General features: G+C 41.7%; 1 protein-coding gene across 1 annotated transcript in view; it reads right to left on the minus strand.

Moving 5' to 3' along the window:
• LOC143808074 (putative cation-transporting ATPase 13A4) overlaps positions 1 to 13,039 on the minus strand; it is a 71,434-nt gene extending 58,395 nt beyond the window's left edge. The window contains exons 1-6 of the mRNA XM_077290331.1: positions 12,878 to 13,039; positions 10,115 to 10,288; positions 9,634 to 9,780; positions 8,398 to 8,468; positions 8,219 to 8,299; positions 3,216 to 3,285 (exon numbers count right to left, since the gene is read on the minus strand). Coding sequence (XP_077146446.1) covers positions 3,216 to 3,285; positions 8,219 to 8,299; positions 8,398 to 8,468; positions 9,634 to 9,780; positions 10,115 to 10,288; positions 12,878 to 12,940 — 606 coding nt within the window. The 5' untranslated portion in view covers positions 12,941 to 13,039. The remainder of the gene's footprint in view (positions 1 to 3,215; positions 3,286 to 8,218; positions 8,300 to 8,397; positions 8,469 to 9,633; positions 9,781 to 10,114; positions 10,289 to 12,877) is intronic.
• Positions 13,040 to 16,871: the final 3,832 nt, after the last annotated feature.

The raw sequence follows: 16,871 nt of genomic DNA on the forward strand, positions 1-16,871 counted from the left end.
CTGTGACTCTGATTTTTTCACTGTCTTCCATTTCCGTCGATGCCTATGTGGATTCGGGCGCTGCCCTGAGTCTTATGGATTGGTCATTTGCTAAACGCTGCGGTTTTAGTCTGGAGCCTCTGGAAGTTCCTATTCCTCTGAAGGGAATTGACTCTACACCATTGGCTATGAATAAACCGCAGTACTGGACACAAGTGACCATGCGCATGACTCCCGTTCATCAGGAGGTGATTTGCTTCCTTGTACTGTATAATTTACATGATGTACTAGTGCTTGGTCTGCCATGGTTACAAACTCATAATCCTGTCCTGGACTGGAAAACAATGTCTGTGTTAAGCTGGGGATGTCAGGGGGTTCATGGTGATGCACCTCCGATTTCAATTGCTTCATCTACTCCTTCTGAGATCCCTGCGTTTTTGTCTGACTATAGGGATGTTTTTGAGGAGCCTAAGCTCAATTCGCTCCCTCCTCATAGAGAGTGTGACTGTGCTATAGAATTGATTCCTGGCAGTAAGTTCCCTAAGGGTCGTTTATTTAATCTGTCACTGCCAGAGCATACTGCTATGCGGAATTATATTAAGGAGTCCTTGGAAAAGGGACATATTCGTCCATCTTCGTCCCCTCTGGGAGCAGGTTTTTTTTTCGTGGCAAAAAAAGATGGTTCCCTGAGGCCTTGTATAGATTATCGCCTTTTGAATAAGATTACAGTCAAATATCAGTATCCATTGCCATTATTAACTGATTTGTTTGCTCGCATTAAGGGGGCTAGGTGGTTCACTAAGATAGATCTTCGCGGTGCGTATAATCTGGTGCGGATAAAACAGGGTGATGAGTGGAAAACCGCATTTAATACGCCTGAGGGCCATTTTGAGTATTTGGTAATGCCTTTTGGACTCTCCAATGCTCCGTCAGTCTTTCAGTCCTTTATGCACAATATTTTCCGTGAATATCTGGATAAGTTTATGATTGTGTATTTGGATGATATTTTGGTGTTTTCTGATGACTGGGAGTCTCATGTTCTACAGGTCAGGAAGGTGTTTCAGGTTCTGCGGGCCAATTCTCTGTTTGTGAAGGGCTCAAAGTGTCTCTTCGGAGTCCAGAAGATTTCTTTTTTGGGGTCCCCGACTTCTTGTTGGGGATTTGGTGTGGTTGTCTTCTCGTTTTGTCCCTATGAAGGTCTCTTCTCCTAAGTTCAAGCCTCGGTTCATCGGTCCTTATAGGATCTCGGAGATTCTTAACCCTGTATCTTTTCGTTTGGATCTCCCAGCATCGTTTGCTATTCATAATGTGTTCCATCGGTCGTTGTTGCGGAGGTATGAGGTACCCGTTGTTCCTTCGGTTGAGCCTCCTGCTCCGGTGCTGGTGGAGGGAGAATTGGAGTATGTTGTTGAGAAGATCTTGGATTCTCGTGTTTCCAGACGCAAACTCCAGTATTTGGTTAAGTGGAAGGGTTATGGTCAGGAGGATAATTCCTGGGTGGTCGCCTCCGATGTTCATGCGACTGATTTGGTCCGCGCCTTCCATAGAGCTCACCCTGATCGCCCTGGGGGTTCTCGTGAGGGTTCGGTGACCCCTCCTCAAGGGGGGGGTACTGTTGTGGATTCTGTTTGTGGGCTCCCTCTGGTGGTTGCTGCTGGTACTGGGTGACTTTGGTGGGTTGCGGCCTTTGGTTTCCACCTGTCCATCAGAGGCTGGGTGTTTCCTATTTTACCTGGCCTTTCTGTCATTCCCTTGCCGGCTATCAATGTATTCAGATGTGCTCTGTTTGGTTCCTGCCTACCTGCTCCCAGATCTTTCAGGATAAGCTAAGTGCTGATTTTCAGTTGTTTGGTTTTTTGTCCAGCTTGCTTATTATGTCTCTATGCTAGCTGGTAGCTCTAGTGGACTGAGGTTCTCCCCATGTGCCATGAGTTGGCACATGGGTTCTTGTAATCTCAGGATGGTATTTTTGATTAGGGTTTTTTGCTGACCGCTCAGTCCCCTTTTGTATCTTTCTGCTTTCTAGTTTACAGCGGGCCTCAATTTGCTAAAGCTATATATATCATCTCTATGTGTGTGCCTTCCTCTCATTTCACCGTCAATACATGTGAGGGGGCAACTATATCTTTTGGGGTTCATTCCTCTGGAGGCAAGTGAGGTCTTATTTTCTCTGCAGTACTAGTTAGTTCTTAGGCTGGTGCGTGGCGTCTAGAACCAACGTAGGCACGCTCCCTGGCTATCTCTAGTTGCGTTTGTCAGGCGTAGGGCAGCGGTCAGCCCAGGTTCCATCACCCTAGAGCTCGTCCGTTATTTATTTGTACTTTGTTTGTCCTGTGCTATCCCTAGCCATTGGGGATTCATGACAGTTAACTAGTGGGACAGTTTTATAGTTTGGGTCGTTACGGACGCGGCAATTCTAAATATTTGTACTTTTATTGTTTTTGTATTATTTAGATAAAGAAATGTATTTATGGGAATAATATTTTTTTTTCTTTATTTAGGATTTTTTTTTTTTTTTTTTTACACATGTGGAATTTTTTTTTTTTACTTTGTCCCAGGGGGGGACATCACAGATCGCTGATCTGACAGTTTGCACAGCACTCTGTCAGTACAGCGATCTGACTGACAGCGCTGCAGGCTTACCAGCGCCTGCACTGGACCCGGAAGTAGTCCCTGCAGGACCCGGATGCAGCCCTTCGGCCATTTTGGATCCGGGGCCTGCAGGGATAGGAGGTAAGAGACGCTCGGAGCAACGCGATCACATTGCGTTGCTCCGGGGGTCTCAGGGAAGCCCGCAGGGAGCCCCCTCCCTGCGCGATGCTTCCCTATACCGCCAGAACACTGCGATCATGTTTGATCGCAGTGTGCCGGGGGTTAATGTGCTGGGGGCGGTCCATGACCACTCCTGGCACATAGTGCTGGATGTCAGCTGCGATAGTCAGCTGACACCCGGCCGCGATTGGCCGCGCTCCCCCCGTGAGCGCGGCCGATCGCATATGACGTACTATTCCGTCGGTGGGAATTAAGGCCCACCAGACCTCGACGGGATAGTACGTCATATGGGATTAAGGGGTTAAAGAGGCTTTGTATGTGCATTACTTTAGACTTTTCTTGGGACTTTTTATTACATTTTTTGTAGCATTTTTTGCATCTCTTATTTATTGTGCTCTGATTATTTTATGATCATATTGTTTCTGAGTATATTTATTAAAAGCATGTTATGTAAGAAAAATTACCTCTTTGAAAAGTAATTTCCAGATTGGCTCAATATCAACTTCAATCACATTGGGTCCACAAATAGATCGTCTAAATAAAAAAAAAGTAGGAGTGATCAAAAATAATGATAAAGGTAAAATATTGTAACAATTTTTGTAATTAATGCAAAGTAGAGACTTTAATTTTTAGATTCATCATTAACCCCTTCCTGCAAAAGGCATAACTATAAATCCATACTGCAAGTAGTAGTAATTGGGCATACAGAAAAAAAGAGAAGAAAATCCAGCACTCTAAAGAGAAAAAAAATAGATGTATGAATAAAAACACCTTTATTAAAGGGAACCTGTCGCCCCCAAAATAGAAGGTGAGCTAAGCCCACCGGCATCAGGGGCTTATCTAGAGCATTCTTTAATGCTGTAGATAAGCGCCCCGATGTATCCTGAAAGATGAGAAAAAGAGGTTAGATTATACTCACCCAGGGGCGGTCCCGGTTCTGTTCTGGTCCGATGGGCAACTACACTATTAACTTGCAAACTTTCATATATACAGTACCTTTCTGTTGTAAAAGCTAATAAAAAAAAATGCACTCCTCATATAATGGTTATAGGGCCCAGTAAACTGAGCATATTTGTTCTCTGAGTTATAATAATAAATAATCTTTATTTTTATATAGCGCTTAACATATTCCACAGCGCTTTACAGTTTGCACACATTATCATCTCTGTCCCCAAAGGGGCTCAAAATCTAAATTCTCTATCAGTATGTCTTTGGAATGTGGGAGGAAACCGGAATACCCAGAGGAAACCCACACAAACATGGGGAGAACATACAAACTCCTTGCAAATGTTGCCCTTGTTGGGATTTGAACCCAGGACTCCAGAGCTGCAATGCTAACCAATGAGCAACCGTGGTGACCCTAAGAAAAGTATTTTCCTAAGTAATATATTCCTCCATTCTTGAAAAGCTGTGAAATGAAGATGGGGAAGGATCCTCTTTTCTGTGACATTTGAGCCAGCACTCCTGTCTCATAATTGCTTCCCTCAGTTCCCATGCTGCATTGCTGCTCAGTGACATACAGTGCTTGGTTTAGCTGTCTGGAGCAGGTGCACTGCAGAGGGGACTTCACTTTATGGGTATCTATACCCATGGACTGACCGAGCTGAGTATGGATAGAACTTAGCAACACACATCTACTGGAGGGCGGCAATTACCAGGAGCAGCATAAGGTGCGAAAGAGTCAGAACCAGGTAATACTAGAGATGAGCGGATCTGACAAAATTCAATTTCTCGAAATCGTGTAAATTTTACCAGGAAATTTGAATTTCAGCAAAGCAATTCTCCACAAATTGAATTTTTTATCATAATAGATGTAAGATGTAAAAAAAAATATCCTAATACTCACCTCTCCTTTCGCTTGTGCCGCCACATATAAAGCTTACTGTCTGCTGTCCAGATCACCAATACGGTCCGAATCTTCTTACTCCCATTCAGTATAATTATATTTATTCTAGACAGGGACTTCTGGCTGTGACAAGATCTCAGATGTCCTAGTATGCTGGGCTGATGCAGCACACATCATGATGTCACATTGTTATGACGCATGTCAATACACAGAGACCTCCAATGTCTGGTCACAGCCAAAAGGAGCCGAGGCACAGAAAACTAGATGGTGGGAAGTGTTAGAGGCCAGGACTTCCCTGTTGTGTGAGATGAATTGCAGGCACTGTTTGGTGCTCTGGTCTCCTATTCAGGCCCAGCCGCTGGGTCTACTGCTTAGCACAGACCGCAGTCCCAGCATCTTGTTCAGGCTCCTGATATACGTGTGGTTGCTGCTGGCTCTCCAGCTAAAGTCTATGGTAACCAGTAGTAAACAGAGTTAACCCCACTCTCTGGAGTCTATGTCCAGAAATCACCTTTCTGAGCATGTCCGTGATGTGGCGCCTTGTCATTGGTGCTTGGATGCTTTCTGCTCTGGTGATGTGGCAGCTCTGGATGCCCCATCCAACTGGGTGAGAGTGTTTGGGGTGGAAACTTGTGCATAAAATGCTTTAAACGAAGCATGCGGGTGTGCTAAGTCACTTGTGTTTGTATGTGTGGGTGGATACGCTACCGCTCTGTCTGTGCGTTTTGTGTGTTGAGCATGGTAACTGCTACCAGTGGGACATCAGTGATCTGTGTCAGCATGTGTTCAGAGCTGGCCCTGTGCCATTAGAATTTTGGCACCTCTGGAGAGGAGATTGTCTGTGTGAGTTCAAGGCTGGCATCAAGCCATTAGAATTCTGGCTACTCCCGAGAGGAGGTTTGCTGCTTGTTCTCGCTGACTGTAAGTTTTTGCTATCTGTTTTCATCCCGTGTGCATGCTATACTTCCCTGTGAGGTTAACAGGGTATTGCACCACAGAGCAAGTTCAAACCACGTGTTCTTTCGTAGTGGTTTAAATGGGATTTTGCACACTTCCTATTTTCCCTGTGCGCCTCAGTGGTAATGTGGCAACCCAGAGTCCGGTTGCCATGGTGACATTGCCTCTCTCTGGAGGGTGATGTAATGCATGGAAGCAGGAAGATGCCAGGTAATACACAGCATTCATCATAATCCCTGCTCCAGGGCAGAAGGGGGAGCTCTAGACCCAACTTCTGGAGAGCTGCTTTCTCTGGTCGGGAGGAGGGGTCAGGATTGTCAGTTAGGGAGTTTGTCTGAGGAGAGGATAGAGAGAGAGGAGCAGAGACAAGGGCTCTGGGGAATTGCAGCTGTGTCAGAGCTGACCCTGGAGTGGAGCGCTGACAAGAAGGATGCCAGAGTCCTTGGCTGTGCGGGTGCTGTACGCCCCAACAGCCGAATCTGGCGAGCAGGGGACTGTAAGTTCCCTGGCCACACCGAACACCTGGAGGCACCACAGCAGACCAAGAACCCGGGGCTGCCAGTGAAAAGGCAATGCCCATGATAGGCTCTCGCTGTCTGCCATACAGGTCAAAGCCAGCACGCAGGAGAGGGCCGCAGCTTAGCTACAGGTAGCAAGGACACAGAAAGGGAGCGCAGCAGGAAGCCCTCCAACCCCACCTGGCAGGGTGGACCCCCTGAATGCTTCCAGGCTAGCCAGACTCCTTCTGTCATCTGTAACTAGTACACCAGATTGCATGTTCATCTACCAAAAAGTAAAGGTAAAGAAAACTGCATTTTTCTGCATTCCTTGCTTATTCTCCGCAACCCAACATTCACCACCAACTGAACCACCTGTTACATCTGCCCTGGGGCCCCACTCTATCCATGGGGAGCTGTACCATCTTTGCTGCACCACCATCAGCCCCAGTGGACCTGAACCGCAGCGTCGGCCATCTCTTTCCAAACATCACGTGTGGCATCACGAATAAATCCCATATAACTTTGCCTCTTGCATTGTTATTGCATGCCCAAGGCTGGAGTCAGGTCACGGCCCCGTAACTTCCCTAAAAAACTGTCTGACCCAGTTCCGAGTACCCCACAGCCCTAGTGGATGTCACAGTTAGCTGAGCTGGTACTTACTGTCCCTGTACCCCTTGGTGGTTAGCTGAGCTGGTACGTACATTCCCTGTACCCCTCGGTGGTTAGCTGAGCTGGTACTTACTGTCCCTGTACCCCTCTGTGGTTAGCTGAGTTGGAATTCCTCTCCCTGTGCATCTCTGAGTAGTATCTGGGTTTGGTTTTCTGCGTTCCATTCACACTGGAGTTAACTCAGTGTGTTTAAGGAGGGACTTTCGCTAGTTTCTTTATCAGTCATTATTTACACTAGCAGCAGTTTTACATCTCTTCACGGTGGACCCCGAGTTGCGATTGTACTTTATAATTTATTTCAATTTAGTGCAATTCGTCAACCCCTAGCAGTGGGGGTGTCGGTGTAGAAGGGAAGACTGGGCTGCCAGAGCTGAGGAAGCACTGGGTCCAGAAATACTGGGGCCGAACCTGTTTCTAGGGGGAACGAGATTGGAGCCAGAGTGAGCCAGTAACCAGGGTGAAAGGGGCATGGCCAGTCAGTGTGAGGTAATATAGGTTGCGTGGCAATGGAAGTGCTCTTCCCACCAGAACGCTGATGAGGTACAGACCGCAAACACTGAGAGGGGAGCAACAGGCCGTGGCATGAAGAGAAAGGACAGAATAGTGAGGGACTCCCTGAAACAGGCAGGTGCCCAGGGGAGCTTGTGATTGATGGAACATCGCCGTACAGATGTCCGGGTGTCGGCCGATATCCAGAGACGTGCACACCGGGTAAAACATTACAGTGCAACCCTCACAGCGACTGCTTAAGGAGACCTACGCCGAGAGGAATCTTGTGGGGAGCTCTACTCTCTTACTCCACAAATATATGGACTAGGGGCTCAGAGGGTAGAACCGGAGACCACCCACTGCCACCAGAAGAAGGACCATGTGCTAGGCGAGGACACCAGCAGACATTACACAGAACACCGCCGACATTCTGCGATCCACGGGGCCTTCAGAGAGTGACAGGCTACAGAGTCACGATAAGTGGAACAGTTAACAAGAGATTGTTTAGTTAACCAATATTTATTCAGTTTTTACCTTTGTACTCTTTGTTTACCATACTATCTTCCTGTGAGGAGTTTTCCCACTGTTAAATAATTAAAAATAGTTTATCCCTGCTCTGCAGCATCTGTGTTCCGGCATTCCAGCACCTGCTTATTACATCAGCACAGGTAAGTAATGAGCTGAATATTAGGATTTTTGGTTCTTAACATATCCCAGCCATATGTGGGTTGGTAAAATGGTGGGTAGGTGCCCGCCATCTTCTTGAATTCGCATGGAGTGAATTCCCAAAAAAATCCTTACTCTGGAGAATACGTATTTTTGTATAATTCTGAGTATAATTCAATTTTACTAGAATAAATTCGCCCATCATGAGATCCTCAGTTTTAGTTAATAAATATCCAAATGACAGTCTCTCTTTAAAAACAAATAATAATAATAAGAAGAATCACTTCTATGTTACGAAATATCCTATGGTTCATAATAAAGAATAACCTTGTTTAGTTACCTGATGCTCTGCTCTCCACTTGTTAACCCAGAAGCAAATTTCGTATGAATGTCGTAACAGGTAAGGTTGTCCTCAAGAACTCTGCAGTACAAGTATATGGTTAATAAACATTAAGGTTTTTTAAGGTGAATTATGAACTGATATGTAATCTGATTGTATGGAGACCTGTCTATACTCACCCTGCTCTGCGAAACTGTTGTTCATCTTGATCCCAAACATAACATATTTTTTGGACTTTGATCAGCTTGACCTGTGAAAGTCAATGAGAAGAAATTCAAGCCCTATTTTTTTAACAAGATTACCCATAGTAAAGGTCTAGTCAAGATGACTGACATAATTTATTAATCTCTTTGCCAAAACATTACTGACACAACATAATTACTAGGAAAAAGGAGTCATGGCTTGCACTTTTCCTCTTATTTAGTAAAGGTATCTTGCCCACTGTGATATATGCAGAGAAAAGTAGGTGTCCATCTGAAATAGTTTGTTGTTGTACTCCGTTCATTAATTTTGCTCCAGTTCAAATGCAAAAAAAATTCATATGTAATAATCTTTACCACAAATAACAAACTGGTAAAATAAAACATATCTAAACATTGTGACTAGAGTACACTTGGAAAAGACAGATCATTTATGCAACATAAGTATTAAAATGTTGCATAAATTTCCAATTTTATTAATTTTTCTAATTTTGAAATGGGAGTAAGATGGTATAATAGATACAATTGTATGGCGTGAGGATGTGCCCCCTGATCAGGAAGATGTATAACTCATACATACCTTCTGGTACCAGGTCAGAAACCGTCAAATTTCCGCAGCTCACAGTGTGTGTGCTGGGGGGATTCATAACTCTACAGTCACACAGAATGACTGCAGACTTAGGTTGTGAACGGACAACCACTTTAATGCTTAAACCAATACGGTCTGATTTTACAATCAATAGCAATAATCTTTTTGTACACAATACTGAAAATTATTATTTCTCCATTCAGTGCGGTCTTTATTCATACTTATATAAGAGATTAGAATTGTCTTCACTATTCTCATCAGAAAGGGGTAAATTGGACAATGCATAAATACAATATTTTATTACTGTAGAAAAAAAGACTTGAACTACACATCCAAATACATTGTTTTATTGCAGCTAAGCAAAATAAATTAAGTTATTTGTTAACATTGTAATCAGAATATATAAAGTCCACTGCCACGTCATTGAGAGACCCAATAGGCCTAATGCCACCCAGTGACCACCATGACACCACAACAGCAGGGGTAGCAACCCATGTGCCCCACATTAGATATACTAGAAGGCAAAACCCCAATGGCACCAGTAAAATATTATAAATTAATTCTTACAAAATTTTATGTACTAATACTAACATATAAAATCATTCAAAAAATATTGTATAAGCTACCTTCAGATCTGTCTTTCTAATGGCCTTATTAATGATGGACTTGCCATCAGCTATCAGTGGCTGTGCAGATGTTGTGTTCAGTGATATATTAAGGTTCTGAAGTTCAATCCATGTCACCTTCTTCCAGAAATATAGCTCAAATTCATCCTGCGAGATGAAAAGACAATTTATGAAATCTCCATACATTTTAAACAGATTTGCCATCCAATTTTAATAATTTTTGGAAATTATTTTTTTGTCAAGAATATATAATAATATTAATAATTGCTATTTCTATAGCGCCAACATATTCCACAGCACTTTACAATTTTAGATGGGACTAAAATACCAAATACCAAAAAAGGAGTGATGACCCTGCACGCAGGCTTACAATCTATGAGGAAATATATAGGAGAATATCTGAAACAAATTGTATTCATGATGTTCTCTCATTCAATGCACCACAGTACAGTATATGGCAACTATTACTTATGATACTTACTGTTGTTTTCAGTAATATAGCGTCAGCATCTTGTAAGCAGCATGGAATACAATGAGCCCACACGTGCCATTCAGGCTTCCAATAAAATATCAACCAAAGAAAGCCACCGGTAAATATATATCCAAAAACGCAAAGGAATTTCCTGCCTGGTTGTTCTTTATAGCCAAATGTTTCCTGAAACAATCAATATGTTCCACATCATACAATTTCTCATTATTGAATATGACAAAACATTACATCTTAGATCCCAGTCTTAAGCCTCTCATCACAGCAAATCAGATCTCATACCTTGCACTGAAGGGAGGCAGAACCCTGAAACACAGTGTCTGCAAACTGAGATTCTGGTTTGGCTTTTATCCTAAGTTATGCAGCAAGGCTGATTAAAGGGTTGATAGTGTCTTTTAGGAGTGCCACTTCCAATAGGTGGCACTAGAGTTTTAGTCATCTTTCTCTCTGAAGAGGCAATTTGCATATTTTCTGTGCAAAAAAACACAGCATCTTACATTTTCAGAAAAGCAAATGGGATTTATAGAAATCTCATGTCCACTGTGGAGTTTTATTTGCGCTGTGTAAACGGCATTTTATAAATCTGCAACATGTCAATTTCTCTTGCAAGTAAATTTTGTAAGTCTCTTGCTTTTTATGTGTGCATTTCCCCACATTGAATTGCATTAGATTGGGAAAATCCACAGGTAAAAACCGCATGTTCCTTTTTAGTGCATTTCCACTGTGTACATGCAGTAGTGGTGCTAACAATCTAAGTTCCCTGACCCTAGCAATATATTCACCACCTACCGTCTTCAGCTATTCCTGGTGCCACATCGTTTCCACTCAGCCATTATGCGACGGCAACTTCTGACTGACCAGAAGACAGAGGTAAAGGTCACAAGTTCTCACTGTAAGTCTATTAGAGCCTCATTCTGGTCCCATTCTGGCTCTTATAGACTTACACTGAGTTGTGACTTTCGGATCGCCCAGGAAACACTGCAGTGATCCAGCAGGTCACAACCTGCTGGAGACTGACTGCAACGGTGCTGGGAACAGCTGAAGACGGAGGCTGGTAAGCATAATATTAGGGACAGAAACTTAGATTAGTGGCACCACTCCAGAAAAAACTTTTGGAGTTTTGCTTTAAGAAATTTTCCCCATGTATACCTCCAATTTAATATGTAATAGCAGGTTCAGTGAATTTTAGTGCTTATTCACATGTATCATTTTTATTCATTTTTAGGAGGAAAAAAACTCTCCTCCTAAAATCTCATTCAGACATTTCATTTTTTCTATTTGTTGACATTTTACTGCACTTTTTGCAATTGTGATTAAAGGGACTCTGTCACCTGAATTTGGCGGGCTATGTAAATGCCCTCTGTCCGGTCCGATGGGCGGTGTTTTCTCTTCTTTCATTCGCCCCTTCCTTTCCTGCTGGCCGCAATTTTTTCTTGAATTTGAGTATGTTTCTTCTGTAGTTCACGCGTGCGCATTGCAATCTTGCCTTGCACACGCGCAGCATGCTTTGCCCAACTGCGGTCAAAGCCGAAAAGCATTAGTGAGCATGCGCCACTATGTCCTGGAACACAGCGAAATACGTCTGGGACATAATGCGTGTGTGCAAGGCAAGATTGCATTGCGCACGCGTGAACTACGGAGGAAACATACTCAAATTCAAGAAAATATTTCAGCCAGCGGGAAAGGAAGGGGTGAATGAAAGAAGAGAAAACACCGCCCATCGGACCGGACAGAGGGCATTTACATAGCCCGCCAAATTCAGGTGATCGAGTCCCTTTAATGAGGCTGAGCTGCTGTTAGCAAAAATATGCAGAAAATACATCAAATTTGTACCAAAAACATATCAATTGTATAATGGAAAAGCCATATATAGAAATAGGCATGTAATAATTTGTTATTCTCAAACCTCAGTCCAACCTCATATATTATCAAAACATTGAATTACACATGCATTGAGTAATACTCTACTTGATTTACTTTGAGTAACTTTCGGCTTCATTTGATACATTTTATCAATAGAACAATAGTCATAATTCATTTTTTTTTAAATCACACTACAAGACAATAATCTGTGTCATTATCTGTAATATATGTTAATAAACCATTAATTATATATGTGAACAGTCCATAGATTTGCACTAAAATCACAATACATAGCTGAATGCAGTGCTCTTATAACTTAATGGGGGAATTATTACTAGGAGACTTTATAACGTCACGTGTTCTTGTCACTTCATTGCTGTTATTTATTTCAAATCTATCAGTTACATGTTTGATATATTTCACTCATTTTAAATTACAGTTTTGTCTAGAAATGTCAATCCACTTTTTACATCCCGTTCCATGGAGTGAGTGACTTAAAAATAGTAGCAATTCATAAATCTGACAAACACTTCATGGACACAGCTAACCACGCCACTTTTATAACGGGGAAAAAGTGGTGCAAAAATGAGAAAAAGTTACCAATATTTGAAGAAAAGTCGTGTCCTACTTTTTGACATCAGAAAACTGGCACAAAAGCCTTGTTACTTTTGCCCCTTATATGAAGTTAATAAGGGATACTTATTCTCCGTATTTTATTTAGCATTATAATATTTCGTTCAATAGCAGATGAAAGGATACTAGTGATACATCATAGTGAATACTCACCAAAGTAACTGACTAAACTATTGGTTATACTCAAGAACCTTGGAGAAATGAATATTTTCTATTAAAATGCCTTGTACAGAATTTTATAAGTTAATAAGGAAGTCTCACCATTTCATTTTCTTCTCCTTGATTAAGAATGGATTGATGCTTTTTATTTTCATTGCTCTCCATGATAATGATGTTTTCTGAGGATTTCTTCCCAGTGAAAGGCTTCCTGAAAAATCACTGCAAGTAACTGTTCTACAATGATTTTCCAGCTTGCCCTATATTAGCTATTCAATGACAATGTGCCTTATGTATCCTCTGTCCTGAGAACACACCTCTATGTTTGCAATTCTCAGGAGTAATAAATTGCCACATAGTTTGGAAATCTGTGGATTGATATATTATTATTGCACACTTCCATGACATTTCCTTATTTGCTTAAAGCAACTTGATGTCACCTAATTATGGAAGCTACAACTTTTAAATATACTGTAACCAGAATAATCAATTTAAGAATAAAATAAAATATTATAGAATGCATTATATTTAACAAATAAAAAAAGTGTAAATCAGAACATTACTCCTATGTGTACAGTATGTGTTTCAGAACTACTTTTATATAATGGGAATTTTTCTGGAAACTGTTGTCAACACTGCCGACTTTCACATTTGGGAGAATATATTCATTTAAATATGTAAGGAAAAAAATATTTGCTCACCATGTCTACAAGAACGTCCTTCGCGGGTTCAAGCCTACGTGAAGACAGGTATCCAATATTCAAGTAGAGAAAATGCCAGCAAGCCACTTCCAGATGTTGCAAAAAATCTTCTTCTTTATTTTATTCTAACAGGTCATAAAAGCAACATCACGTTTGGCAATGTGTGTCGATCATACAGTCCTTTTCCAAGTCTAAGTTCCAAGGAGTAGGGTGCCTCTTAAATACATCCTCACAATGTAAGCTTCAATATACTTATATGAAATATATTCATAAAAATAACAATAAAAAGTCATTTTGAAACAGATATATGTTCAGTACACATGTCTACTTTTGAAGTATCACTATGTTTGCATAGAACATAATAATGGCAAGTTAGCTCATACCTTAAATTTAATCCTGCTGGTGATTAAGTTCCAAAGCAAAAAAATCCAATAAGTTTCACATTTCAACAGAATCCGTTTCATATCTCCACCTTTAAGTGTGGTGTTAATGTTAACATTTTCAATGCCAATTACTGGAAGTGCGGTTGTGTCACCTTTATATACCTAGGAAAATGTTTGAATCCAGCACAGACATTGTGGACATCATGATTTGAGCTGAAAAGTGTTGTCTGGTATGGCCTTTGAAAGGAAAGTCTCCCTCTTAATAAACTCTCCCCTCTGCAATCCATCTTGAATTCAGCAGCCTTCCTCTCCAACTGCTACACCGATGACTCCACCTTGTGCCAGTCATTACATTGGTTGCCCATCCTCTACAGAGTCCAATATAAACTTATCACTGTCATCCACAAAGCTCTTCACAGTTCTGTACCACCTTACATTTCCTCATTTATCTCTGTGAACCACCCTACTAATCCAAACATTCCTATTCCATCTCCTAGACTTCTCACGTGCTGTGATAATTCTCTGGAATTCATTACCTGGGACAATTTTATTAATTCCCAATTCCCACAGTATTAAGAGTGGCCTAAAAAGCACTTCTTTAATCTGACCTATGGTCTCACCTCACTTATCTAACTATTCACGATTTGCTTTTACAACATTTTCATAGAAATCTTGTCCCTTATAGCATCTGTTTACCCACCCTCCATGCACTTAGTAGCACTCTGTATCTGTATTTGCATAGATATCCGCAAAGTGACTGGCTCACGCAACGTTATTTGAATATCCTATTTATTTTATTGATGGCTGACCATACAATACAAACACTTTTTACTATTTATCTTTTAGTTCCTCATAGATTGCAAGCTTGCGAGCAGGGCCCTCACTCCTCTTGGTATCTATTGAATTACAGTTTTGGTCAAAAGTTTACATACACCATCATTTTTTGCTTTCTTGGCCTTTTTCCAGAGAATATGAATGATGACACTAAAACTTTTTCTCCACTCATGGTTAATGGTTGGGTGAAGCCTTTTATTGTCAAACTACTGTGTTTTCTCTTTTTAAATCATAAGGGCAACCCAAAACATCCAAATGACCCTGATCAAAAGTTTACATACCCTGGTGATTTAGGCCTGATGACATGCACAGAAGTTGACACAAATGGGTTTGAATGCCTACTAAAGGTAACATCCTCACCTGTGACCTGTTTGCTTGTAATCAGTGTGTGCATAAAAGCTGAGTGAGTTTCTGGGATCCAGACTCTTGCACCTTTCATCAGTCACTGACGTTTCTGGATTGTGAGTCATAGGCAAAGCAAAAGAATTATCAACAGATCTACAGGAAAAGGTAGTTTAACTGTAGAAAACAGGAAATGGATACAAAAAGATATCCAAGGAATTGATAATGTCAGTCAGGAGCATTCAAACTGTGATTAACAAAAGGAAAATCGGGCTCTGCAAAAAGAAAACCACGGTTAGGTAGACCAGCAAAAATTTTGTCCACAACTGCCAGGAAAATTGATCAGGGTGCAAAGAAAAACCCACAAATATCATCTGCTGAAATACAAGACTCTCTGAATACTAGTGGTGTGGCTGTTTCAAGATGCACAATGAGAAGGCACTTGAAGAAAAATGGTCTGCATGGTCGAGTCACCAGAAGAAAGCCACTGTGCAAATGACACAAATTATCTTGCCTATAATACGCAAAACAGCACAGAGACAAGCCTCAAAACTTCAGGAACAAGGCAATTTGAATTGATGAGACCAAAATTGAACTTTTTGGCCACAAACATAAACATTACATTTGGAGAGAGGTCAATAAGACCTATGATGAAAGGAGCACCATTCCGACTGTAAAGCACAGAGGTGGATGGCTGTTGTGAATTTGGATTCTGGGCTCCCCCGGTGGCTACTGGTGGAATTGAACTGGTGTCTTCATCTTCTCTGTTCACCTGTTCCCATCAAGATGTGGGAGTCGCTATATAACCTTGCTGCTCTGTTAGTTGCTTGCCGGTCAACAATGTTATCAGAAGCCTCTCTGTGCTTGTTCCTGCTCCTAGACAACTACTAGATAAGTTGGACTCTTGTCCATGTTTGTTTTTGCATTTTGTTCCAGTTCACAGCTGTAGTTTCGTTACTGTGTCTGGAAAGCTCTTGTGAATGAGAATTGCCACTCTGGTGTTATGAGTTAATGCCAGAGTTTTAAAGTAATTTCTGGATGGTGTTTTTTAGGGTTTTCAGCTGACCATGAAAGTGTCCTTTCTGTCTTCTGCTATGTAGTAAGTGGACCTCAAATTTGCTAAACCTATTTTCATACTACGTTTGTTATTTCATCTCAACTCACCGCCAATACATGTGGGGGGCCTCTGTCTCCTTTTGGGGTATTTCTCTAGAGGTGAGCTAGGACTAATATTTTCCTCTGCTAGCTTTATTTAGTCCTCCGGCTGGGCTGGGCATCTAGAATCAACGTAGGCATGCTACCCGGCCACTGCTAGTTGTGCGTTAGGTTTAGTTCATGGTCAGCTCAGTTCCCATCTTCCAAGAGCTAGTTCCTATATATGCTTATGCTATGTTCTCTTGCCATTGAGATCATGACAGTTTGACCGGCCCGCAAAGTGTTAATTGTTTGGGCTGAAGCAGGAGAAAAAGAAGTGTTGAAGGGAAATTTTTTTTTTTTTTTTTTTTTTCCCCCTCAGAGTTTTGCTGCCTAGCCCTTAATTGCTGTCTAGCTGCTTCTTACCTCCTCTTAACCCTTGAATGGCTCTGTGTCCACCTGTTTGTAATGGATCTTCAGAGTATAACTGCAGGTTTGAATAATCTCGCCACGAAGGTACAAAATTTGCAAGATTTTGTTTGTCATGCACCTGTATCTGAGCCGAGAATTCCTTTGCCGGAATTTTTCTCGGGGAATAGATCCGGGTTTCAGAATTTTCGAAATAATTGCAAATTATTTTTGTCTCTGAAATCTCGCTCTGCCGGAGACCCTGCACAGCAGGTCAGGATTGTGATTTCCTTGCTC

The sequence above is a fragment of the Ranitomeya variabilis genome, chromosome 2 (assembly GCF_051348905.1).
Source record: "Ranitomeya variabilis isolate aRanVar5 chromosome 2, aRanVar5.hap1, whole genome shotgun sequence".
NCBI lineage: Eukaryota > Metazoa > Chordata > Amphibia > Anura > Dendrobatidae > Ranitomeya > Ranitomeya variabilis.